This window comes from Vanacampus margaritifer, chromosome 5 (assembly GCF_051991255.1).
Source record: "Vanacampus margaritifer isolate UIUO_Vmar chromosome 5, RoL_Vmar_1.0, whole genome shotgun sequence".
NCBI lineage: Eukaryota > Metazoa > Chordata > Actinopteri > Syngnathiformes > Syngnathidae > Vanacampus > Vanacampus margaritifer.
The window spans coordinates 25811457-25835043 of record NC_135436.1 but is presented as its reverse complement, the minus strand read 5'-3'; the positions used below and the strand labels follow the sequence as shown (position 1 = coordinate 25835043).

Genomic DNA, 23587 nt, shown 5'->3' with positions numbered 1-23587 from the left:
CTGGTCCAAAATGACCCTAAAGTCTAACCCGGGAAAACCACTATTATTATATATGGGATGAAATCTTAGATTAAAAATTTTCACCTCAGCGTTGGCCTCAGGATGCCGTTGCCGATGATGAAGTGAAGTTTCTCCAGGTTTGACGTTGGCCGGTCCTCCAACATGCTGTTGCCATGGAGACCGGGCTCGCCATCATTGAGACGCTTAGTGACCTAAAAGTTGTCCGTCGCTTTTTAACTTAAGTTGCATGAGAAGATCAAAATGATCTTTTCTCTTACCTCCTCTGTGATCTTAGATTTCTTCTTCAGGGTGAGAGACACCAGCTTGTGTCGGATGCTGCTCTTGCGATGGCTGTCAGATTGAGGAGTCTGGAGACAAGAAAACAGAATTTGGGACTGAAGATAGACCTCAAAATGAATACGCTCAGTTTCTCAAGCAATCAGAGATAAGTAATATAGTTTGGTTTCCTGAAATGCCAGAACAGCAAAATGAAACACGTATGTTCAGTTCCTAGAAGAACCAGAACACTATGGTTCCCAGACCAGGTAGCATTAATTGAATGCTGTACGTTAATCATTACAGTTTGTCAGAAGCTCGTGTCCCCTTTGCTTTTTTTTTTTTTTTCTTTTTTTCTTTTTACAGGAGAGCTCAGTATTGTTCATTCGATTTGACATCATCATTGCTCTCCTTTTTTTTTTTTTTTTTTTTTTTTTAAATCCAACAAATCAATTAAAAAAAAATTTAATAATTTTTTTTTTTCCCGTTTTTTTCGTGTCCCCTGTTCTGATCCTCACCCACCTTACCTCCGCCTCCACCTGAAGAGCCTGCAGCTCCCTCTTGTACGTCTTCTTCCCTAGGGTCTCGTAGATCTTGGTCATGACCGGAATCTTCTCACTCCCATCACTGATTGCTGTATGGTATTTAGGCTCGGGCAGGTCCCCCATGAACCTCAGCACCGTGATCCACACGGCCAGAGCCGCCTAAAACCGGGGATAAGGTCCAGATGGTCATCATCATTTCAAAAACTTGGCGATTGGACATGACGTCTTTGGCCCACCAGCTGGTCTCCTTCATCCTCGTGAAAAAGCAGCGGCTGCTTGAGTGGTCGCCGGACGTACGTATGTGTGGTGGTTCCCTGGAAGTAGGTGGCGGCAAACTTGGCAAACTTGTATTCCGACAAATCCTCCTCGTCGTCGTCCTCCGGCAGAGGAAGAGCCTCGTCCAGGTCCTCCTCTTCCAGCTCCCGGTGGGTTCGCTCCAAGTCCTGCAGACAAGAGACAAAAGTCCAGCTCAGCTGATGTTGATTAAAAACTGCACAGTAAAAGAAGGAAAAACAAAAATGGCTAAAAGCTGAAAGGGTGGTAAAATCCAACAAGGAAACTTACCTCAAAGCCGGCAGGAGCTTGTCCCTCCTGACCGGGAAAGGAGCTGGTGGTCCCCAGGAAACCGAACATCTTGTCCACCATGTCCGAATCGTTGACAGGTTCCAAACGGGCTCGCTGCGTCTGCTCTACCAGTTCCTTCTTCCTCCTCGCCTCTTCTTTTTCCTTCTTCTCGCGCTCGGCGTCCTCTTTGGCCAGCTGGACTAGACGTTCCTGCAGAAGACACGATGATTTCAAATGGGAAAAAAATGGTGGACACTCCCATCTGTCCGTTGACGGATGCCCACATTTTCAGCGGGTGCTTTATGACGTGAAGCGTCCAAAAAATACACGGACTGAGAAGAACCATCTGTACTTACCTGGCTTGACGGACGAAAACCTGAATCGGTCCGTGCTCAGTCCGTGAACTATTTTCAAGGCTTCGCGTCATAAAGTATTCGCCAAAAATGTGGAAGTATGCGTCAAAAGGTAGCCATCCATCAACGACGGGGCTGACGGAGAGACGGAAGTGCCTACCTCTGGGACTAAATGTGTCTTCCTAAGAACTGTTGGTTTGTTAAACAAGTGTTGTGTCGACTTATATCCCCAAAAAGCTTAATATGTCCTAAAATTTGAAAGCTTACCTGATGTTTGCGTTCCGCTTCAGCTTTGGCTTTCTTGGCAGACATCTGGTTCCTCAGCTTGGTCTCCTCGGCCAGACGCAACTTCTCGGCCTCCAGCCTCCTTCGGTACTGACGACGACACAGAAAAGAATACAAGTAAGTAAGTGAGTGTACCTTAGGACTGGGTAATACGGCCTTAAAATAAAATCGATGACTATGACTTTTTCCTTTCTGGGATTTTCTTTGCTTCTTGACATACGGAACACAATGGGAAAATGTCAAATAGGACAAAATGTCTTCCACAAACCCCGATGACGGATATTTGGTTTGGCATATTTCTAAATTCCAAACTACGAACATGCACAGAAGTATCCTCCAGCTATTGTTTACAAACATTACGGAATGCCCTCTACCTCGCCCCTGAGCCTGCGGTAAAGCCTGCGTGCGATCATCCCTCGGGTGTACGCCTGGATGGTGATGACGGCCCAAAGTCGGTGTCTGAAGGCGCGGCGCACCAGAAAGCCTCGGCATCGACCCTGGAACCCGCTGATGCGCTGGCGGGCCACGTGGTACGACGCGCACAGTTTCCTGGAGCGCACCAGCGCCTGGAGACGAGAAAAGCCCGCCCGCATCTGAAAGGGTAAGGACCAGGATTTAGGGACCACATCGGGACTAGATTACCTACTTTTTATGGTGTGATGATGGTTATGATGATTCTCACAGCGCCGTAGTTCTTCCTGCACTGATATCCTCGCCACGTCTTCTGGATCAACATAGCCGACTTCCTCATTCTCAGGAAGTTTGATCTGACGAGACATAGACGAAGCATTGTAATAACTGCCGGATCCCTGTAGATGGTGCTGTTTCATTGTGTTGTTATAGAAAATGGATGGATGAAAAGACTTAAATCGTGGAATTCCGATGTCGAAACAAACTAGTTGAGGACCCTACCTGTCCTTGAAACCTCGGACCACCTTCTGTATGAGGATGACCTTGTCCGTGATGGCCTTGTCTCTCTCGATCTCTAGCAGCATGTCGTGATGATCCTGAGGAACCAACAATTCATTAGCTATCTCCATGGAGACCATCCCATGCTCGGTGGGCCGGATTAGAAAAATGCAACGAGGCCATTTGCGGAACACGGGGCAGACTGTGCCAAAAAGCCATGAACGATTCCTGAGACAATTTCTGAGTAATTGTCCGTCTTTTCTCATTATTCAACCCTTTGAACTGCGGTTTTGTCAGTCGAGTTCCTGTCAGGAAAATGAGCATGAGGCTCCTTCCTGCACTTTCTACTTCCTGTCAGGCCTTCTGGAGGACAGCCTGTGAGCAAACACCAGTCCAGAGACTCGTGTGGAACGACACAAAGTAACCTTCCCTAAGTGTGTCATTGGAACTCACCAAAGTGAGGCAGCACTGAGATAAAACTACATCAAAACAGAAAATATTAGGCTGGTCATCTACAGTTCAAACACACATAAAGATAGGGGAACACCAACACGCACTACTTCCTGTCAGCAATTGCCATGGTTGGAAACAATCACAACAGAACTTCTCACGCAGTGGAATCTGCAGTTGTTAGATTTTTCCTAGTCAGCTGTGTTTACGTAGAAGGACCAGCAACATGTCCCTGACTACATAATAATAATAATAAAACTCATCCCAATACATTTGTCCCTATAGTGCTAGAGCTAGTTAGTGCATGTAACGGCTACTTATTTATTAACGTTGGGGTTATCACCTTGAGGAATATCTTGGTTTTACCCATCTGCCAGTCGTCGTCTCGGCCAAGCACGGCCTCTGCGATCCTCTGGCAGGTTCCCCTCAGATCCTCCTGGAAGACACGCATGCAAATAATATCTCTTGCTCATATGCCAGGGTATTACACTAACTTAATTGCTTCATTTGTTTCCCCTTCACTCAAGCAGCGGCGTATCTGAGGTTGTCAGCTCATCAGTACGGCGCTAATAATGATCATTCTACGCAGAGGACAAAGAATAAATGACTGTGAGTACTGTTATATTGTCTGTCTACATGTGTTGCAGCACGTTTGTGTTCAATGTGTTACTGCATCATAGATGCTATTTAGTATTAGCATTACTTTAGCGGATTGAAAATGCACTTGTATGTGAAGTCTGTACTTATAAGCCAAAGCAAACAACCGGTCAAACAAAAGCTTGTAAGTCAAGTCCCTTGTACATCAAGGTCACGTGGTCTGGAAAGGCTACCTGCTTGTAGGCGGGTTTGACTCCAGGCATGAGCACGCGGTAGCGGTCCACAAACTCCACAAAGGTGTAGCGGATAGGATAGCCTGCGCGGCGGATGCGAATGGTCTCCATCATTCCGGAGTACCTCAGCTGGCGCACGCACAGATCCCGATCAAACAGCTGCAACACGCACACACAAGCTACTGTTGCGCACTGTTTGTGTGTGAAAGCAAGTTATTACATGTAATAACTAGTTAGTGCATGTGTAACACTTTGCATATGTAATAGTTAGGCATCATATGTCACAGACAGTTATTGTAAAAAAATAATTAGTGCTTAGAAGGATTATCTTTTATATTACAGGTAAGAACAAGTTATTACACATAAGTAGCTGTGACATGTAATAACGACTGTTGTTACATAAATATCAATTACAGCTACTAACTAGCTGTTGCAAACAAGCTGTGACTGAATTTTCATGCTTTAGCGAGATGTTACAAACTTGCTGTTACATTACTAACGAGCTGTTACACTTGCAAACAAAAATCAACATGGAACTGCCAACTGCATTTTAATGCTGTAACCATTTGGTGTGAATCTGTTGTTACATGTAATAAATAAGTAGAAGTACTAACTGGCTGTTACAGTCAATAAATTGGCAGACGTTACAGCTAACAAATAAATCACTGCCACGTGCACTAAGTAGCACTTACAGTACATGCTCAGTTTTATGCAATAAACAAGTAGATGTTACATTTTACAGCTACTTATCAGATGTGACCCCTATTAAGTACATGTAACCACCTATTCATGTGTAATAACACAGTTACTACATGTAGCAACGAGTTAATGCAACAGCTACTTTTTTTAATATGTAAAAGCAAGTTTGTAACTAGTTATTTTATGATACAACTCATCTGTGAATGTGGTGTGTAACACGTAACAGCTACTTACGGTTACTTATGCGTAACAGCTAGGACTTGCGTGTTGTAACTTGTTACAGATAACGTACACAGCTAGCTGGAAAACGTAACAGATCCACTGTAAAGCAGCGTTGCAAGACAATCACACACGGCGACTCACCATGGGCTTCTTGTACTCGTTGGGTTTGATGCAGCGGACGAAAAAAGGCTGACAGACGCTCAACGTTCGCATCAGCAGCTCCAGAGATTTTTTGAACTGACTGCTGAGAGTAGGAGAACGCTTCCTGGTTTCTGCCCCCTACAAACACACACACATAGTTGGTCATTTTGTCCTTCCTGAGCTTCTTCCTCTTTGTGTCTAAAAGTTAAAAAAAAAAAAAAAAGTGAATGTGTCCGGTGAGTGTAGAACAGAGGTGGACAAAGTATGGCCCGTGTTCCGTTCTTTAATCTGGCCCAACAAGCATTGCCATAATGATGTACACTGAGTTTTTTCCCCTTACATTTTGCTTAAATGAGTAACTCCCGGTACGTTTTTTGGCAAAAATGTAATAAGTTTCATGCAGAAAAGAGAATGAATCAGCTCATGTATTATTATTTATTTTTACTTTTTACCTTTGGGAGAGGACTGGATGGAAGATGTAGACAAGGAGCAAAACCACACAGAAACTGTCAGGAAACCAACAAATCATGCAAACAACACAGAAGGAGACGTTTGAAAACATGCAAGAGGAAAAAGTTACACACATCTACTTCCATTTCTGCTCATGTTTTCTTCAAGTCATCACGTTTAAATCAAATATCCGCGTTACCATAGCAACGTCAGCCTGGAAAATCTGCTTGATGAACTTGTTCTTGGACGAGTGAACCAGCTGGATGATGTCACCGTATAATGTGTCCCTGTTCTTTTCAAGGAAGCCTGGAAAACACACACACATATTACACACACACACACACACAGTGAAAGCTTATGAGCGTTTGTGGTCTGGTTCTGTGAGCAAATTTGTGACGTAATTTACTGGTACAGTTAATCAAATCAAAATTCCCCATTGAAATGAATTGAAATGCCGTTAATCCGTTCCAGCCTCCCCAAAAAAATCACATTTTTTTCTGTTTTTCATAAGGAAAAATATTTTTTATTGCATGAAAAAATGTAAAGAATCCAACCTGATGTGTGCCTTTAAGGGGTGTGGCTTCAAAAGCCGGCTGTTTAGTCTGCGTGAGTGTGAGTTTTGTGTTTAGCTGTCTCAATCAAGTCCTAAAAGTTGATGTGCATCTGTGGCTCTCCTTGCCCACATGCCAGGGCCTTACACATCCTTATCTGCACCATTTTTCATTGATGTCATCTAAACGTTAGTACCTCTGGTTTCATAGTAGACCACCCCGGCAAAGTGCTGGATGCCAAACTGAGTCTCGTGGTTGTTCTTGGGTGGAATGTAGTTGCTGTTGACTTTGTGCTGGAAGTTAAGTTTGTTCAACATGGTGTTGTCTGTACCCTAAAACACACACACACACATTTATTGATTCCAGCAGAATCAATGAATTGGTCGTCGAACCTATTGGCACGTACCTTGGGGAATCGACTCTCCTCGTCGATGAGCGAGATGATGTTCATGGGCTTGATGGCGATCATGTCCAGGGCGTCCTGGTTGTCGGTGAACTCGATGTGCTGCCAGTTGATGTTCTCCAGGTTGTACTCCTCCTGCTCCAGTTTGAATACGTGACGCACGAAGAACTGCTGCAGGTTCTCGTTGGCGAAGTTGATGCACAGCTGCTCAAAACTGCGGCCATAAACACACACGCTTAACATCGTGTGTGTGTCTGTTTGCTACCTTCTGGGGCCCATATTCCTGGTCTTACTATCATTGTGGGGACCGACATTTTTGTGAGGACATTTCGATGGGCCCCACAAGTTCAGACCTCTTTTTGAGGGCAAAGACCTGGCTTAAGACTTTAGGTTTAAATTGGGTTTTGCTTGGGGTGTGTGTGTGTGTGTGCTTGCTAAATTATGGGGCCTATATTATCTGTCTAACTATCATTGTGGGGACGAACATTTTTGTGGGAACATTTTAGTGGGCTCCACAAGTTCAGACTTATTTAAGGGTCAAGACTTGGTTTTAGAGTTTAGGTTTGAATTGGGTTTTGCTTGAGGGGAATGTTTGCTACATTATGGGGCCCATATTTCTGGTCTAACTATCATTGTGGGGACCTATTTATTTTTGTGGGGACATTTTGGTGGGCCCCACAACTTCAGACTTCTTTTTAAGGGTCAAGACCTGATTTTAGAGTTTAGGTTTGAATTGGGTTCTGGTTGGAGTTAGGGTTAGGCAAATGCACAATGGTGTGTGTGTGTGTGTGTGTGTGTGTGTGTGTGTGTGTGTGTGTGTGTGTGTGTGTGTGTGTGTGTTGACCTGTTGACGGTAAAGTTCTCAAAGCCAAAGATGTCCAGCAGTCCAATGGAACGCCTGACAACTTTGCTGTGCGAGGACGAAGGCTTGTAGATGGCGGCGTTGATCTTCTCCACGATCCACACAAAGAGACGCCCGTAAATACCCTACACACACACACACACACACACACACACACACACACGCACGCAAAAAGTGTCAGTCGTCACAGTAAAAAAGAGTCGTTTTGTGTGAGTGTCTCACCTTGACGAAGGCGTCTCGCACGTCCAGAGCTTGTTCCATGCTGAGCGGCGTGGACACGGTTTCTCCTCTGGTGATCAACGTCCTGCTCGTTAGACAGTTCATCAGGTCCTTGCCGTCCACCTGCACGCACACGCGTGCGTATTATAGTGACATTAAAACTAACATTCACAGGTCAGTTTTGATCGTACTTGTTACAATTTTACACATGCTCAACTGAAACGAAAACTGTTCACATATATATATATATATATAAAATATCAAAAATACTGATTAACTCATTCAAACACAAAAACGTGTAAATACGTGTTTTAATACTTTGTCCTTCACTCCCAAAAACGTATTTATACTTTTATTTAAAAAAATTTAATGCAAGAGCAAACAGAAGGCTTTGATGCAGCTCCTGACATGAAGAGGTGGCTTAAAGCAATGGTAGTTATTACAAAAAATGGTCAGCAGGTGGCAGCAGAGTATAAAAGATCAGCTAACTTGGCTATATTCTAATGCTAATTGCTGCAAAACGGAAACAGATACAATTTTTTTTTCCTGATGAAAGAAGAGACTCTAATCTTTCTTTAGGTAGGTTCCATGTTTTTATGGCAATAGAACACAATATTCTGTGGGCCTTGCAAAATCAGCCAAAATCCAGTAAAACAGCCAGGAGCGAAGGGGGTTGCTTCAATGAAAATGGCTATGAGTGAATGAGTTAATGATGATGACAAGCACATTCTTAAGTAGTTGTTCACAATGATTCATACTCAGAGTAGTTTAACTAGTAGTAGTCTATTAAGTGACAAAACATGCTGACCTCCAGCAGTGTTGACGTCGTGGAAAGATGCGGGCTGCGTACGACCTCACAAGCATCCAGGTTGTCGTACGTACGCGCTACAGATCCATACATTGTCGGCATAAAAGCAAAAAGGGTTAAATGGAGTTTAATTGTGTGTTTAAATGACTATAAACATCTGACTTTGAATTCAGATCAAGAAAATATAGAAGAGTTTGGAAAGACCTTCATAGCGCAGGTTGCCCATGTGTAAAATGGAGGCCAATAATTTGGAGATCTCCGAATTTTCTTTGTCTGTGAACATCAGAACCTGTAAAAGAAAAGAAAGAAAGAAAACACATTGCAATGTGCCATATTCATAATTGTAATATTACTATCACAATTGTACAGGAAGTCAGGTGTGTAAGTGGAAGCCAAGTTCATACAGGAAAACTGGTAATGAGGTGTCATACAGGAAGTCTGGTGGGAAACAGGAAGTCAAGAGTAACACCGGAAGTCAGGTATCATGCGAGAAAAATTCTGTAACAAGAGGTCAGATATCATACTAGAAGTCAGGTGTAAGACAGGAAGTCAGGCGTCATACAGGATGTCTTGATGTAACAGGAAGTCAGTAAGGTAAGTTAGGCGGAATTTGGAAGTTGGGTGTTGTAAAGGAAGTCAGCTTTCAGATAGAAAAATGGGTGCGCAGGAACATAGGCAATCAAGTGTCATACTGGAAGTAAGGATTCATACAGGAAGTCAGATGGAATATAGGAAGTCAGGTGTAAAAGTCAGGTGTTGTACGGGAATTCGGGTGTCATATAGGAAAGCTGGTATAACACAGGAAGTCTGGTGTAACGCAGGAACTCTAGTATTATTAGAGGTGGCAAATCCAGGTCCAGAAAGTAAAAACCCTGCCACAGTTTGGCTTTAGCCCCTTGTGCTAGCTAGCTGGCTCTCTAGCAGGTAACCGAGCATCCGAGGAGCTAGCTAGCTAGCTAGCTAGCTAGCTAGCACCTGGGGCTAAAGCCAAACTGTGTCAGGGTTTTTACTTTCTGGACCTGGATTTGCCACCTTTGAGTATCATACACAAAGTCAAGATTCACTAAGTCAAGATAACACAGGAAGTCAGATGTTATACAGGAAGTCAGGTATCATCCAGGAAAAGTGATGTAACACAAGAATTCAGGTGTCATACATCAAGTCTGGTGAAACACAGGAAATCAGGTGGCATACAGGAAGTCAGATTTAACACAGGAAGTAAGGTGTACCCTGTGTTACCTTCATTGCCGAGCGTATGTTGGAGTATTCCTTCATGTCATCGCGGCCATCACATACGGTACACTTTCCCTGCACACAAACACACTTTATTGTAACATCAAACCGCAGGATTTATGGTTTTACGTATACCTCGTCTTGAGACTTAGAAGAAGGAGACAGTACTAAGGTGTTTACTGACTATGGTGAGGTAGGTGTAGTCCGTGGCCTTGCTGAGGCCCAGCTTCTTTTTCTCGTCCGCCGCCATGCCCTTCAACATGCAGTAGAAGATGTGGTAGTTCCTCTCATCCTGAGCCTGAGCGCACACACGCAGTTTGGTTAACAGTCCCAAGACTGACATGTCAGTTTTTGAGTTCGGGTGTGGCAGAACAGTCTTCGATTGACACCAGGCGAGGCTGGAATGAGTCATACCTGCCGACAGACTCGCGACTTCTCCAGCAGGTACTGTTCAATCTTGGCTCCCTCGATGGCTCCTCTCTTGTTGAAGTGGATGTCGATGTATTTGCCAAAGCGGGACGAGTTGTCGTTGCGAATGGTCTTTGCGTTTCCGAAGGCTGCGGGGCAAACGAGCGAGCAGTGAGGCTGAAATCATCAACCATTCAGACTTGGCCAATACAAGGTGGGGCACTCTTAAGACAGAGTAACACTGGACTTACCCTCCAGAATAGGGTTGGCCTCGAGGACCTGCTGCTCGATCCACGAGTGTTGACCGCTGATGGCTGCCAGGAACTGTAGGATCAGTTTGGTGCTTTCAGTCTTTCCCGCTCCGGACTCCCCACTATTGAGTAGGGAACATTTAGGAACCCGACTAAAGCAAGTAAGACTCCAAGCATACCTGATGATGCAGCACTGGTCGCGGTTGTTCCTCTGCATGTTGAAGTAACAGTTGTCTGCGATGGCAAAGATGTGAGGAGGCATCTCGCCGATCTTCTTGTTGGTATACAGGCGGATCTGGTCTGCAGTGTAGATGGGAAGCAGTTGATATGGGTTGATGGCCACCAGGATGGAACCCGTGTATGTCTAGAAGAAAACGGGAAAGCTAACATGAGCCAAGACTGGAGGTTCATCAAGCTATCTGAGTAGGGAAGACCAGACCCTTGCAGCAGTCTTGCCGTAATCCAGATTTCCATATCTTTGGACACCTCTTCTAGTACCACCTGGTCAACAGGGTGTTGGTCCCAGGCCAGCTTTGAGACACAGTACTCAATCTAGCCTTTGGTGTCTCCTCCCGGTTAAACATGCCAGGGAGTTGTCCTAAGGGCAACTGAAACAGCTGCTCGAGTCACCTCAACTGGCCCCTCTTCCTATAAGGGTGAGCAATTAACTGCAACTGGAGTGATTGACAAAACAACACTGTGACTGTTGCTAAGAGAAATATTGAGGAGCTAGATTTAGTAATTCAGAAGGCCCTTCAGATAACTCTCTGGTGAAGTGTTTCTGGTATGTCCAGACAGGAAGACCAAAGACACCCTGTAGGGACATTGTCTCACAGTTGACCTGGAAAAGCCTTGGTATCTCCGTTGGAAGTTTGGTCACCAGAGACATGGGAGTCTCGGATTCCCGACTTAGAGGTGAGAGGGTTAGGAACAGTTTTGAAGAAGAATCTTTAATATGTGAACTCCTGCATCTAAGGAAGGGCTTGACTCCCAACCCTTGGGCCAAACTCACCAATTTCTGACCTTGGCCTCTTTTGGTTCAACTCGGTTTAAAGCCAGAAATAACGCAGTGATCTTTCACTACCTTGGAGGTGCTGTGCACCAAGAAGACACCCGAAAGTCTGTCTGGAAGACTCTGAAACCCCCTGTAGAATATTCATGCCGCCAAACAAGGACTCTTATTTTGGATAACAAGCCTACCAAGCTGTCTCTCAACATTCACCCAACAATAACAAGTGCTGCGTGTGTTGTAGGACGGGCACATCAGGGCCGACGGAGGACGGATGATGTAACATGCATCTGGCATCTCAGGTGGACGATGAGCGTATCGCCGTCGGCCATGAGAGAAGAGGCGGCCATATTGGAAGCGCTCAACATGCACGCATGCCCATCTCGCTTACGACCAGGCATCGTTGTAACTACGCGGTTCATCTATCAAGCGCAACTTTTGTCGTTTCTAGCTTTTAAACATGCCACAAAAAGGATGTTAAGCCTCTGTCAGTGGTGTCTCATTCATGTGTGGACTTACCCTACCACCACAGTTTGTCTTTGGAGGAAACAGGTGGAGGAGTGACAAAAAGGCAAAAGAAAAGAACAAAAAGGTGAAAAGAGCAGAAAATAGTACATGAGTAAAATGCAAGATGAGCTAGAAGTCTGTCTGGTATGAATAGATTGGCCAGGACGGGGGCAAGAACGTGGCGCATGACTCACGTAAATGAGTTTCTCGCTGTATCTGATGAGCAGGTTGCGCAGGATTCCGGCCTCGTTGAGGTCCCCCAGACGGATCATGTCCTCCACGCCATGGATGGAGGTGGGATGCATGGGTTTGATGTTGGTGGCGTTCTGGGGGGAGATCCAGTGCTCCTGGAGGTCAGTAAGGATTACATATTAATGATCTTCATAGGTTGAGGACACTTCAGATCTTCAGCATCAAATGAAGGGCAAGAACATGAACCCAGATCTGGACTACTTTTGATGTTGGGTACTCTTCCTAAAATGTAGTTCCGGGGGATTGTAAGATGACCCTCCTTGGGGGGTAATACTCATGCAGTAGCCACAGTAACATTAGGGCCTCATGGTCTTCATGGATCTTTAACATCCTTCGACACAGAACTTGAACCCAGATCTAAAACATTTTGACCCTGCGAACTAATGTACAAAGGAATTCTTGTAATCGTAATGTTTGCGATCTTAGGAAAACATTTTACATTTCCAACTTACATTTCCTTCATCATCAACCACCTGGATCTGTCCCGAGTCGCAGAGTTTGACCACTGCGCCAATGGGGACTTCAAACTCCCGACCACTCTTCAGGTCCAACCACACGTAGTCGCCCTGGCAAAGACATTTCAGTGATGCCAGCGTTAGCCAGTATTACAGAGAAGAAACATTTCGCCACCTGGAAGTATCCTCCTGCCTACTGTTGACAAACATTATAAAATGTTACACACAGTATATCCGAACAGTGGCGAGGCTGCATCATACCGGTAGCAGCGTGCTTTGTTTCACGACAGTGTTGACATTTCGGAGCAGAGCCCATTTGGCCGGATCCTTCTCGTAAAGATCCACATAGTCCCGTCGTTTGTACATGGTTTTCGAACACACTCACAGACACACACGCACTCAGTGATCACGAAGTTTCTTCCTGAACCGGTCCAGCGTCCACTTATTCACTTATCCATCAAAAAGTCCGAAATGATGACCATCCTGGTTTTCTCTTCTGTCTTGATCAAGATTCGAAGAAACCTGCTGCAAATGTTCAGCCTCGTTTTCAGGTCCATCAATATTTTGCTGTGTGTTGAGTCTGACTCCCACACGCTCTCCTCGGTCGTCATTGGCAACAGGAAGCCGCTTCCTCCTTTTAGGTGTGTCAAGCAGGTGTTGGATTTCTGGATAGAAGACACTACAAGCTTATCCTGACAGGAAGTTGTGACTTGTGACGAGAGCAACTCAACTAAAGATCATTAGAATGAAAACCATTCACGTGCATGTTATTCTGCATAAAAAAAAACTTGAATTGTATTATTATTGCTTCACCAATTTTTACTTATCTGCTTCTTCCCGCATTCAAACTTCACACCGTCACCCAACTCCAATTTAAAGTTTCTACCCGACTGTAGCCTTCAAACTGAAATTCAACTTCAACCTGAGTTTTAAACCAATTTCTAAATGTATCTTCAAATCCAAATCTGAAGTGAAGTTGAACCACCTCCAAACCTAACTTTAAGACCAACTATAAACTTTAAACCAGTTATAAACTTAACTTCAAGCCTAAATGTAATGCAAAGTTTAATCCATTTAGAAATGTAATTTCTAAGTGGATTTAAATTTAGTAAACTGGTTTAAAGTTAAACTTAACTTAAAAACAGCCTCAGCCTTAACATTAAATGATTAAATAGATTAGAAAGTTAATCCAGCGCCAACTTTAGCATTACACAAACTCAAAATGAAACCCAACTCTAAACCTGAAACCAACTTCAAACCTAACTTTAATTTGAACCCAACCTAAACCTAATGCTAAACGAAGCACATGCTACATGCTAATATTATTGGAGTAATGAGTCTGTGTGTGTGTGTGTGTGTGTGGGGGGGGGGGGGTGCATTGTCAAAGATCAACACGTGTTTGTTTGCAATGGCGATCGGTTGCTCTGCATTCATTATTGAAGTGAGTCTCCCAGTCGCATTCTGCCATCACCATGACGACACACGCTGTCAACATGTTGACCAACTGTCCAAAATAATGAACGCTTTTTTTTTTCTTTAATAGGCCACTTTACTTTTCTTTATGCAGAAAGTAACATTGATGACACATGTAGCATTTACGCCCACGGATCCCAGGACTGTTTATGCACCTCATGCGCATCTATTTCTTCCATTAAATTATTCAAGCAGGTGTTCGCTTACGAGAAATACATCAGAGTGTATCAAATGCAAACAAACAAAAAACCTAAAAACTACATGTCCGTAATATTTGATGCATTAATGTTTTCAAATGTATTTAACAATTATTTGATTTAATTAATTAAACTCACTAAATTAACAATTAACTGGTTTATTGAAAGTTTAAAAAATGAAAAAAATGAAAATGGTGAAACAAAATTATTTTATTAAAAAATGGCTAATGAATTATAATTAAATTCCTTGTAAATAACATTTAAACTTGGCAATCAATTATTAATTGATTAATTTTACATTAAAATAACGGTAAAATATTCATATTTTAGCAAAAATAATTAATTTATACAATTTAAACATGCAAATGACTCATAATTCCAAAAACTTTTTTTTTATATAATACTAAAATATTAGTACGATATGCATTTTGGATGAAACTAGGGTTTCATTAATTCTATTTTAATTAATTCTAAATAATACAATTAAAAACAGTTAATTATATCCATAAAAAATATAAATATAAAAAGAATTACAAAAAAATGCTTAATTATAATTAATTACATTAACTATAAATAACAATTAAAAAAGTGAATTATTACTTAATTATGAACAATAGCTATTTAATTCAAATAAAAAATATTAGTGAGAACATGTATTTATTTTGTTAAATAATTACTTCATTAATTATAATTCAATTACATATAAATAATACAACACAAAGTCATATATCATATACCCGGCATAATATAGCTATTATTTTTCACTTAATCCACAAATGACCCGGTTTGCCCACATTTAAATTAGAGGAATGTGACGAAGAAACTAAATATAAAAAAATTGGATATTGACGATTAAATAAGAGTCACGAAATGTTCATGCTATTTACAATTAAAAAAGAGTTGTGGCTGAATGCGCACACGCATGTAGACGGTACGTTTGTACGCCCTGCAGGTGAACCCCGCCAGTGCAGATGTGCGCGGTTAAGTCAAGCAGCAGCATCATGTATAATTGAATTGGTCATGTGACTCATTTGCATATAGATAGACATGTCAGACACAGGTCACAGCATGACAAATAGCCGCCTAATAATAATGCTAACGCTAAAGTCCACAAAGCGTTTACCTTGATGACAGCTGTGTACATGTAGCTCAGACGGCGGACGTTGGGGTCCCAACCCTCCAGGGGCCAATTGGAGCCCCTTCTCTTGGACGTGGTCGCCATGGTTACAACATGCGCGGCCGTAGAACGGAACCACCGTAGTTTCGAGTACTTTAAAAGTAACTAAACAACTTGCTGTCGCGCTCAATGTGAACACACAAGTCAAATGGCCACAACGCAGGATATCTAATGATCCGTGTGTGTGTGCGTGCGTGTGTGTTGCGTGAGTGTTGCCTGATTTTATTGGCTCGCCCTACTAAAGCAACCCCCAATCAAAGGGGGCCGCTGTCCCAGCAAATTAGTCTGTCAGAAAGACTGACGAGTCCATCAGCGCGTTCACTGACTCTTGAAGAGGCCCACAACACACACACACGTATGAACACACACACATACAAACACATAGGTGCACACACACACACACACACACACAAAAATGAATGAAATACAAAGTGGCTACAGTGCAGCCTAATGACTGTCTGCTCCCTAATGAGCACAACACACACATTCACTTTCACACAAACAAACACACAAATGCAGAAGATCGACCAAAAGTAGTGCGAACTAAGATTTTAATGAAACTGCTGGAATAGAAAATGGGGGTGGTGGTATGCAAGGTGAGCAGAGAGTGAAAATGAGTGTTTATAATGTTTTATAGATAAACATTGACTAGTGAGTTTTTCATATCAATTAATGTTGGAGTGTGTGTGTGAGTGTGCGCATGCTAACCTGCTGCAGGATGACCATGGTTGCTGTTCTGGTTCTTGTTCCTGCCCCCAGGACATCAGCAGCGGTGTGTTGCTTCTGACAAACACATAGCAGACATCTTGGGACATACAGTATGGTGCGCTGCACATACATTCACGTTACGACATAATTAGCAACATTTTAGTCATTCGGACCTCTATGCCGATCTTGTCATTTCCAGTTGCATTTCAGTATTGTTGTGTTAAAACAACAACATATAGCCCAATGTTAATGTTTTGCTGAGTCATCATTTTTATCTGGTGTGACTGTAAAATGAGCTTACACGTAATGAAGCTAATTACCGTACATCTATTTTGCTCTTTGTATTGTGGTGTGTATTCTCCTTGTATTATTTAGCTAGGACACGGTTACAATTACAGTGTGTGTATAATTGATGTTGCCATTTATGAGCTGTCACTTTGATCCTTTGACTTTCTTGGCAACCCGACATTTTGTTTGAGCCTCTCTTTGTACTTAAACGCAGCCTGGGCAACAACAAAAAAGTGTGCTCGGTAATGGTTGTCTTATTTGTCACGTTTTAGCATGTTAGCGCTTCATTCAAAGTCACATTTTAGCATGCTAGCATCATGCTAGCATGACAGTGAGTCACATTTTAGCATGTTAGCGTCTCATTAAAAGTCACTTTTTAGCATGTTGGCATCATGTTAGCGTGATAGCGAAAGTTACATTTTAGCATGCTAGCATCATGTTAGCATGATGGAGAAAGTCACATTTTAGCATGCTAACATCATATTAGCATGATAGTGAAAGTCACATTTTAGCATGTTGGCATCATGTTAGCTTGGTAGTGAAAGTCACATCTTAGCATGCTAACATGATGTTAGCATGATAGTGAAAGCCACATTTAGCGTGTTAGCTTTACGTTACAAAAGTCACATTTGAGCAAAGTCGGGGTAAAAAGACTTTTTCCAGGCAGTGTGAAAGGACTTTGGATGTATCCTTCCATGTTGTCTTTGTGCGTGGGCAGCGAAGCGTCTGATTGGATGCCGTCTGAAATTCCATCACACCACAAAATGGCCACCACAGAGTAGGGAGGGGCCAACGTGAATACAACAAACATTCGATGGCAACAACTGGACCATAAGTGGAATATAGATGGATTAGAAGTGGAATAAAAATTTAATTGGATCAAAAGTGAACTAGAAGTTGACTGCAAGTGGATCTTAAGTGGACTTAAAGTTGACTGCAATGGATCATTGTTAACTTTTAGCTATGGATGACCGAAGTGGACCAAAACTGGACATCAGCCATAGCTTTTCGCTTTTAGCATCAGCTAGCTTGCATGCAGGCTTACCTGTATCATGTCACATAAACATTTGTGTTCTGGTGTTTTCAAAGGGCCAACCAGAACTAGCTGACCCACTTTGCTGTCTCGCCAACATGCAGACTTGTCCGGCTCACTTCCTGTCTACGCCCCAGAACCTGATCCAGTCACCATGCAGCCTGAGGGTATCTCCATCATCAGCCCCACACCCGTCCTGCGCCCCCCCACTGAGGGACACACTGGCCCAGTGTGAGCTGCTAATGTTCGGCAGCAATGCATTATGGGAACTTTCTGGGGCGGCACAAATGTAAGGTGAAGGACTTTTTCAATGTCAATGTATTGACAATTTTGTTGCAAATCACATGAAGAACCCCTATGGCATGACATGGGCCCACCAAATGGTTCAGTATGACTGGACACTTCATTAGGTACACCATCCAATGAGATCCACCGCAAAATGACTCCGGTCGCTAACTTGCTAAATGTTAGCACAATGACTGTTAGCATGTTAGCATTTGAGCTATTCCGTTTCACAATATAGTACCCAACCACAGGACACAAAGTTAAATCGTTAACAAAATGTCTTTTTGTTTTGTACCTTAGATGCTATCTTGCTATGTTAGCACAATAACCTTTATCATGCTAACATTTGAGCTAATATGTTTTACCGTAGTTCCTGACCACAGGCCATCAATTTGTATGCCTTTGTATACTGATCATGATAGTATTGGTATATGTTAGCATACCAACTGTTAGCATTTTAGCGACAGTCATTCACAATTAGACTATTGTAAGGCTTTTTATTTGGTTGAGGTCAAAGTTTAAAATAGTTCAACTGCGACAACTTCGGGTTTCAGACTTGGAACGTGTAGAAGGCTGTTTTCAAATTCTGTGGGAATATTTTTGAGCATGTTGTCCTGCTTCATACTGAGGTATGATTCTAATATTTCATGCCTTAGATTTATATAGCGCATATATTAAAAAAAATATCAAATAAGTTTAATTAATTGTACTTTCTGCCATCTTATGCAAGAGCCTTGCATAATGTTCTGGCACAGATGGATGACTATTGTAATTCGAAAAGAAATGATTTTTAGACCAATTAAGTAAAATCGGATATTGATGATCTCTCACAGCACACTATTTTTGGGAATCACAGATATGGACAGAAAAATATTAGGCACAGCTCTTAGCTAATTTATCTGAAGAGCTTATTCTCGAGTTCTCACCGTTCATGATGTGTCAATCAAAGGACGATGAAAAAGACACGGGTAATGAAAAATAAGAATTTAGTCCAAAATTGAAGGGCGGTGGGGGAAGAAATCACATTCCTATGCTTCGTCTTCAGTCCATTCCATTCATGTCCTTCATTTCTTCTCGGTCGCTACGTAATCTCCATCCTTGTCCTCCTGTTGCCAATTGTGTGTGTGTGCGCGTGTGTTTAAAGAGCGTTTGACTTCTTCCTCTTCTTCCTCCCTCTTCCTCATGGCTATTAAGGCGTCATGTGAGCAACTCATTCACTGTCACTGACCCATGTTACTGGCACACGACGACACTACAGGGGGGGTGTAATCAGACACACACGCACACACACGTTGATTTGGATGCTTGCTTGTTTTTAAGTTGACAACAAGATCCAGTTTTACATTTATTCCAGCTAAATCTAATATGGTTGCAAAAAAACTAGAATATTCAATTAATTCATCCATCCATATTGAACAAAATATTCAAACTTTAGCAACATTTGTGTTGAAGAATGCAGAATAGTAATCCTTGTTTGGTTTTTTTTGATTTACCAGAATGGTGACTGAGATGGACGACAAGTGGATCATAATGGGACCAAAAGTGTAACAAAGTTTGACCGAAGTAGCAAACAAGTGCACTAAAAGTGGACCAAAAGTGCAAAACATGTCAAGTAAAATCACATTGACTGCAAATGGAGTAAAAGTGGATTAAAACTGGATCACAAGTGGAGTGTAAATAGAATCAAGAATCTACGTGTCACAAGTTGCACGTTACACTCAAATGAGGAGACTTTAAGTGGATCACAAATATAATACAAGTGGATCATAAGTGGACGAAAAGTGGAATGCAAATCAACCACAAGTGGATTACAATTGTAATAAAAGTAGATCATAAGTGGACTGCAAATAGTTTGGAAATAGACCACAAATGTAAGACAACTGGATCATAAATGGACTTCAAGTGGAATAAAAGTTCAGCACAATTGTAATACAAGTCGACTGCAAATGGATCAGAAGTGGAATAAGAGTGGACTACATGTGGATCTTAAGTGAATCACAAGTGGGCTACAAATGGATTATAAATTAATCACAATAAATAGATCACAAGTGAATCACAAATAAGTGGACCAAAAGTGGAATATACAACAAAAATAAGTGAATCACAAGTGAACTGCAAATGGATCGTAAGTGAACCGAAAGTGGAATGTGTGTAGATCTAGTCTTCGACTCCAAATGGATCAAAAGTGGACTACAAGTGGATAATGAGTAAATCACAAGTGGACTGGAAATAGATCATAAGTGAACCCAAAGTGGAATACACTTATATCACAAGTGGCTCAGAAGTGGATCAGTGGAAGTTAACTGCTGGCACGTGATCAGTATGACCTGTTTTAAAATTCTACGTCAGAGAGCACCTTTTGGGGCGTGGCGTCCATGGGCCCCGGTGATGCGGCAGCCATGATGGCGTTAAGGCGGGTTAGGGAGACTGAGCGTTGCTTGATTCTGGGGGCGGGGCTTGGCTCGGGGTCAGGAAGGTGGCCGTAACGGCGGCCATCTTGGTCGTACTGATAGACGCGGATGACCCGACTTGTACGGGGCTGAGGAGGAGAATATTCTACTTCCTGGTTTTCATCTTCATCTGGTTGTGAAGATTGGCAGATGACATTTTTTTCTTCATCGTCCATCCGATTCTTTCTTTCATCTTCATCATCATTTGTGTTCTTTCTGTCATCTTTATCATTCTTCTTCTCTTGTTTATCCTCATCATCCCCTTCTCCTCCGCTCTCAATCTTCTCCACCATCCCAACAAAAGATCCATCTTCCCGCACTTCCTGCTCGTCTTTCACCCTGCTCCTCTTCCTCCTCCCTTCCTCATCCTCACCTCCTCCCCCTGTTGCTCTTCCTTTCCCGTCATCCCCGTGGTCGCAGGCTTCCAGGTAGGCGGCGACGCGATTGTCTTCCTGCTTCTCTTCCAGGCCGCGTTTGTCGCGGAAACTTCTCTGAGGTTTGGCAGGTGGACAAGAGGATGATAACGACGATGAGGGCGAGGATGGCGATGAAGGCCAGCTGGTGAGCGTCGTCATGGTGATGTCAGGTCGGCGTTGCCGTGGTGGTGGTAGCCGCTTAGTGACTGCACTCAAGCATCTGCAGGAACAAAGTTGGAATGGTTCTGATAAGACTGCAAGACATTGAAACGTTTTTCCTTGGTAGTTGTCCCAATACTTTTATACCTTGAATGACAGGACTAGTAATACACTGCCATCTGCTGGCTGATTTGGATAATGCATGTATTCATGATCGTTGGCTAATGTAAACCAAATAGCATTTGGGAGGGATGATGGCCGATTGATTTTTCACAATTTGTCATCTACATGTGACTCGAAAAAATGTCTACAAAAATCCACGTATAGGCAGAAAAACAGAACGTTTGTCTCACCTGAGAATTTGGGCTCTGCTCGCTGCACCTGCGCTGAACCCGAACACGAAAGTCAGCAGCACGGCCGCCGTCACAGCTCCCACAAAGAGCTCGTCAGAAACCGTTTCCTGTCTCCCCAGACCCCTCCTGAACCTCGGACCACGTCCGCCGTCTTGTGGGTTTGTGTGTAGCTGGTAGGGGAACAGCGTGGACCCTCCGTCGTCATGCCGCAGCAGGCAGTAGTACAAACCCTGGTGGAGGTCGCTCAGATTATGGACCACCAGGCTGCCGTCCTGGCGCATGTGGACCGGGACCGGTTTGGTGCGGATGCCGGGTCTGCGGAGGGGGCCGAAAGGCGTGTGCCAGTACAGCACCACACCTGATGGTGAAAGAAGACGTGAATTTCCGGGGTTGATTACATGCAATATGTGTTTGATTGTTTTGTGGGTTATTAATTGACCTAACTTTTTAAGTTAAGTGATAACCCAAAAAGTGCGGGTTGGTCACTTTTTCAACTATAATTAGGTTTTAACCCAGCTGTTTGTTTGTTTTTTAGAGTGAAAATGTAAACAAATGTGGATTTATTACATCACTAACCTGCCTTGTCGCCATCTCCACACTTGATTGTCACCTCCGCCTGTGGGTGAGCGTCCATCACGACGGTGGGGGCCACCATCAGGACGTTGGGCCGTCCTTCTACCCCAGGATAGAACGACACAGCCAGGAATGTTGTGACCATGAAGCAGCAGGCCAACATTTTAAAGCTGCATGGCAGCACGGATCATGAGATGAGCAACAACAACAAAAAGACAAACAGAATGATCATTTTTTCTTTTTCAAGCGTTCAATCATTGACAAAAAAAAAAAGCGTTCACTTTAACTACAGATTCTTCTTTAACCTTTAAAGCCACGCTGAGCTTAAAAGATTAGGAACATATTGTTGATGAAAATTGTTGTAAGAAACAGTCAAATAAATTACATTTAAAAATATATACCTGTATTCATAAAACACAAAAAATGAGGAATTTGTGTAATAATACATAAAATACAAGAAGTTTAATATATTCTTTAAAAAATGTATTTCCAGTTGTAAACAAAATGTTGGCATCCTGCAGCAACAATACCAGTAAAAAAATCAACCACATCAAAAACCGCAAAATTAAAAAAAATATGTAAAATTATTCACTAAAAAGGGTAGTACGTACGTATATACATTTTAGAATAAATAAGATAATGCATTTATTTATCAATAACACATCTGTAGTGATTCAGTGATGTAAATGACATTATGGTTCCCCGAAGCAGTAATAAGAATGTTAAATAAATAAAAAAGTACACAGATTAAAATAAATACAGTACACAAACTACGGCCTTGTAATAATGAGTTCAATGAAAGAATTGTTCTTTGTTTACCTGATATTGACATGTGAGTATGTCGCCTGCTGGAAGCATTCGAGTGTAAAGTGCAACTTTCTCACATGACCCATAAACTGTGTTTCTGATGAAGATGTTAAAGATTAATATCTACACAGGGACATCCATGCTCGCCTCCGCCGCAACATCTTTTGTCTTCCAGCCTTTGCTTCTATCTAGTGGTCAAAACCGTGTAACACATCTGTACGTTAAACAAACCTACCAGTTCAGGTTGTTCGGTTTCAATTTGTCAAATGTATTTGAAGGCACCACCAACCACTATTACGTTGATCTAACCATAGTCAATCCATCATATTTTATCAGTGATTTTTTAATGTACCACCAACATTATTAATATACAGTACATAGATTCATCTACAGTTATTCTATGGAAGTCCAATGTCCCTTGAACGTACCACCACTCCATTTCATAATTTTTTTCGGTCCAATTTTGTTAGTGGATCCTGGAATGCACAACTTAATTGCTGTACATATATACATATGTAGACACATATATATGTAATTTGGTCCTTGAATGCAACACTGACTTCCTTACATTATTGTTTAGTCCAATTTTGTCAAGATGGTCCTTGAATGCGCCCCCAACTTCCTGACACTTCATTCATGTCAGATCGTCTTTGAACGCAGCGCCAACCTCTTTCCACAACATTTAAGCATGTGTTCAGTTCCAGTGAAAAAGCGCTTGAACGCACCAATAAATTAATTGCATCCAGTAAAATGTTGTCTACCTCATTACAATACCGTACACCGTAAAAACAAATAGTTGCTAGTTAGTATTAGTAATAGTAACTTGTTCGACCCCAGTTTGATAAAGTATGTGGACCTTGAACGAAGGCCTGTTGTCACGTTCAATGAAGCCGTTTTCTGGTACCAGATTGTCATATCGCCTTTGAACGCAGCCCAGCTCTTGTCTTGTCTTGCCCCCAGATGTGAGAGGAGGCGTGCTGGTTGCT

At 42.5% G+C, this 23587-nt stretch overlaps 2 protein-coding genes and 1 long non-coding RNA gene across 8 annotated transcripts in view; 1 reads left to right on the top strand and 2 right to left on the bottom strand.

Moving 5' to 3' along the window:
- myo7aa (myosin VIIAa) overlaps window positions 1–17170 on the bottom strand; it is a 29735-nt gene extending 12565 nt beyond the window's left edge. The window contains exons 1-29 of one of the 6 annotated variants that reach the window (XM_077565436.1): window positions 16238–17170; window positions 12680–12793; window positions 12170–12322; window positions 11988–12005; window positions 10639–10823; window positions 10460–10581; window positions 10215–10357; window positions 9985–10098; window positions 9807–9875; window positions 8772–8856; window positions 8568–8644; window positions 7763–7882; window positions 7523–7665; window positions 6682–6892; window positions 6472–6607; window positions 5924–6030; window positions 5727–5780; window positions 5275–5412; window positions 4213–4371; window positions 3726–3818; window positions 2936–3030; window positions 2706–2790; window positions 2398–2616; window positions 2006–2113; window positions 1386–1595; window positions 1058–1264; window positions 804–980; window positions 279–368; window positions 85–212 (exon numbers count right to left, since the gene is read on the bottom strand). In XM_077565436.1, coding sequence (XP_077421562.1) covers window positions 85–212; window positions 279–368; window positions 804–980; window positions 1058–1264; window positions 1386–1595; window positions 2006–2113; window positions 2398–2616; window positions 2706–2790; window positions 2936–3030; window positions 3726–3818; window positions 4213–4371; window positions 5275–5412; window positions 5727–5780; window positions 5924–6030; window positions 6472–6607; window positions 6682–6892; window positions 7523–7665; window positions 7763–7882; window positions 8568–8644; window positions 8772–8856; window positions 9807–9875; window positions 9985–10098; window positions 10215–10357; window positions 10460–10581; window positions 10639–10823; window positions 11988–12005; window positions 12170–12322; window positions 12680–12793; window positions 16238–16369 — 3692 coding nt within the window. In that variant the 5' untranslated portion in view covers window positions 16370–17170. Of the gene's footprint in view, window positions 1–84; window positions 213–278; window positions 369–803; window positions 981–1057; window positions 1265–1385; window positions 1596–2005; window positions 2114–2397; window positions 2617–2705; window positions 2791–2935; window positions 3031–3725; window positions 3819–4212; window positions 4372–5274; window positions 5413–5726; window positions 5781–5923; window positions 6031–6471; window positions 6608–6681; window positions 6893–7522; window positions 7666–7762; window positions 7883–8567; window positions 8645–8771; window positions 8857–9806; window positions 9876–9984; window positions 10099–10214; window positions 10358–10459; window positions 10582–10638; window positions 10824–11987; window positions 12006–12169; window positions 12323–12679; window positions 12794–12943; window positions 13899–15475; window positions 15687–16237 lie in introns of those variants that run through there. The other 5 variants (XM_077565438.1, XM_077565439.1, XM_077565437.1 and 2 more) reach the window with 5 other exon arrangements.
- LOC144051884 (uncharacterized) lies at window positions 1996–23357 on the top strand. Its single transcript, XR_013294063.1, has 4 exons — window positions 1996–2140; window positions 3913–3991; window positions 17663–17852; window positions 19340–23357. It is a non-coding gene; the product is annotated as an uncharacterized LOC144051884 (long non-coding RNA).
- Window positions 16256–23474, bottom strand: LOC144051876 (uncharacterized). The gene is made up of 5 exons (XM_077565452.1): window positions 22614–23474; window positions 21798–21964; window positions 21222–21579; window positions 18770–20929; window positions 16256–16312 (listed from the first exon to the last, which is right to left on the bottom strand). The coding sequence occupies exons 1-4, from the start codon at window positions 22685–22687 to the stop codon at window positions 20176–20178; spliced, it is 1353 nt and encodes a 450-aa protein (XP_077421578.1). The 5' UTR covers window positions 22688–23474; the 3' UTR covers window positions 16256–16312; window positions 18770–20175.
- Window positions 23475–23587: the final 113 nt, after the last annotated feature.